The 2,982-nt window shown below is 42.7% G+C and overlaps 1 protein-coding gene across 1 annotated transcript; it reads left to right on the top strand.

Annotated features, from left to right (window-relative positions):
- LOC107606165 (VQ motif-containing protein 9) lies at positions 7–1,695 on the top strand. The gene has a single exon (XM_016308166.2). The coding sequence runs from the start codon at positions 124–126 to the stop codon at positions 1,186–1,188; it is 1,065 nt and encodes a 354-aa protein (XP_016163652.1). The 5' UTR covers positions 7–123; the 3' UTR covers positions 1,189–1,695.

Below are 2,982 nucleotides of genomic sequence, written 5' to 3'. Positions count from 1 at the left end.
GTAGAGTTTTGGGGTCCCTAGTCTCTCATAGTGTGGGCGTGTGATAAGAGCAAAGAAAGAAAAGAAAGAGAAGTCACAACATTTAGATCTTGCGAGAAGAGAAGAGTGGCGTCGTTGTGGGAAATGGATAGTGCAGAAGCAGCAGCACCTCAAAGTAACAGCACAAGCAGAGACAACTACCTGAGGCAACTCAACAAGCTCTCTCAAAAGATCTCTAAACCCGCCACCACCAGCACCACCGTCACTAAAAAGCCCAACCCCTTCGAAGCCCACCAGAATCAAAACCCAACCACCAACGCCAACAACAACAGCCTTCAACTGTCGTCGCAGCATCAGAACCTGCAGCACCAGCCACCAGTCTACAACATCAACAAGAACGACTTCAGGGATGTTGTCCAGAAGCTCACGGGCTCACCGGCCCATGAAAGAATCTCCACCCCTCCCCCCATTCACCAGCCCAGGCCCCCGAGCTCCCGTCTCCAGAGGATCCGCCCTCCTCCGCTTCCTCAGATTGCTAACCGCCCGCCCTCTATGCTTCGCCCCCATCAGATGCCGCCTCCACAGCCCGCCGTCAACGCTGCTGGCCTTGGAGGCTTTTCTGGCTTCGGCAGGCCAGCAGCGCCGCCTCTCTCTCCTCTTCCGCCGTTGCCTGCTGTCCACGCTGCCGCTGAGTCCCCTGTTTCCGCCTACCTAAGGTATCTTCACGGTAACAACGTGGACCAAAGCTCGAAGCAGTTCTCAGGGTTTTCGCCGTTGCAACCTTTGGTCTCGCCACGCTGGAACAGCTTCAATCCACCGCAACCGCAACCCCAATCTCAGCATCAACCTCAGTCGCAGTCTCAGCCACAACCACAGTCAAAGCCTCAGCCTCAGGTTGCGTCGGAGCAAGAATCCCAGCCACCACCGCAGCAGATTCCATTGACGCATCAGGCGGTGGTTCCCTCGGAAGCGCCGGCACCACCGCAACCGCATCCGCAGCCGCAGCCAACGGTCACATCGCAGGCGCAATTTCCGTTTCCATCTCCTCCTTCACCATTTGGATGCTTGAATTCACCGTTCGGCCTTTCCTCTTACCCTCTGTTATCTCCGGGTCTACTATTTTCCCCAAATTCAGGTCAATTAGGGTTTCCGCAGCTTCCCCTTTCACCAACCGTGCCTGTTCCGAGCCCTAGGTGGAGAGGTCTTTGAGGTAGGTAAGAAGCAATGGGCAATGGCCAGAATATGATGTTGATGATGGCTTTCGAGATTCAGGTTATAGGATTGGTTCTTTTGTTGGTTCTGTAAATGGTTTTAGGAGGCAGTGGTGGCGGCAATGACGGTTTATTCAATTTGTGGTGGTTGGACTTAAACTAGTCTACTGCTACTTCTTAATTTACTTTGCTTTATTTTATTTTCTGTAAATGGGATATCAAAGACATGAGAAAGGAACAATTTTGCATTTATCTATGGTTTTTTTAGGGATATTTGGATATTTGGGGGGAATCAGGAGAAATTAGGTCTATACAAATATAGTTCGATCATGCCTTTCTTTCTTTCTTTTTTTCTTTTTTTTTTAAATGTAAAAACCTTTTATCGTTGCCTTCAACATTTCTCTTTTTATGATGTCTTTTTTATGTTTTTTTGCTTTTTTTAATCTTCTATTTCATTTAGTTGAATATGTAATTGTCTTGTAATGTACTAATGTAGATATTGCTATTTCTTTGCTGTTTGTCAGTCTAGCTATATTAGCAACATTTTCTGGCTTGAATTAGTTGGTTTTGAGATAATGGTCCCCTACCTTCTTTTTTAAGGGGTTGTGGTCTTGCAGTGCTGCATCTGGAAGCCTCAATGGTCTTGAATTAGAAATAGTTGACCAGTTTTGCGGTGAATGTCTTAGGGAGCAGTCTTGCTCCTTGGAAATGTTACGGTGAAGAAAATTTGGTTTGAAATTCTTCCATTGGAATCATGGTTAAAGAAATGTCTTTGTTGGTGTTGTTGGAGAATGCCAATGGCTCTACCTTGTAGAGATTTCACTATATTACATGGGCATTCTTTTAGTGCTTTATGCTCTATAATGCATGGCTACTTATAGATGATTGTTGGATTCATTTATTTATATTCCACTATTCACTTTTAGATGATTGTCATATGCATATATAATGCACTGGTAAAGCTTGGATGATTATTATATCCATTTATGATGCTTTGCACATTTTAAGGTACTTGCTGGACATGAGAGACTTTCTGGGGTACATCCTTGTTATTGTCTAATGCTAATGAAGTTTCTCTTCATATTTGAGGAGAGATGCGAAATATAATCGTAGGTTTATTTGGGTATATTGGTTGTGATTCTTGCTCTTTGAACTTAGCCTTTTGGATGAAGTTTTCATGGTGGAAAGTTCTCAATCTATTTGCTTCTGAGTTTATTTGATTACTCATGTATAAAGTTATGTGATGTAGTATGGATGTGGAGTTCAAGTTAAGTGGGTACAATGACAGTTTGAAAGCACTGATAAATTTTATGTTAACTCAACCCAAGAGTGGGTTAAACTCATGATAACTGATTACTGTGTAGAGCTTTCTTTGCTTCATTTTGGATTGTTCCTTGTTCCTCAAATTTTCCGTTGCAATGGAGAAAATGAAATTGAAAATGCATACAAAAACTAATTGAACTGGTATAGTGATTAAATTGGATGAGCAGTGTAAAGAGTCCCTAATTCTTGTTTCATTTGGATGTTATAGCTATTGTCTTAGGTGCAATGTTGAAGTTTAGAGAATGATGGTTAGGTTTAGGGTGTAGAGGAAAATTGCCTTGGAATCAGTTGAAAGTCAAAGTTTCATTGAGAATCAGCATTCCCCTGTAATTCACGTAGATAGCATCTTTTTGGATTACTTTGTTATCACTTTAGATGGTTCTATTCTGACCTTAAAATTCGGATTTTGGATTGGCATGTACATTAACAAACAACGTTGAATATTATATTTTAAAAAGATAAGAAAGCC

This window comes from Arachis ipaensis, chromosome B07, assembly GCF_000816755.2.
Source record: "Arachis ipaensis cultivar K30076 chromosome B07, Araip1.1, whole genome shotgun sequence".
Taxonomy (NCBI): domain Eukaryota; kingdom Viridiplantae; phylum Streptophyta; class Magnoliopsida; order Fabales; family Fabaceae; genus Arachis; species Arachis ipaensis.
The sequence above is the reverse complement of the archived record's forward strand: the minus strand, read 5'-3'. Positions and strand labels throughout refer to the sequence as shown.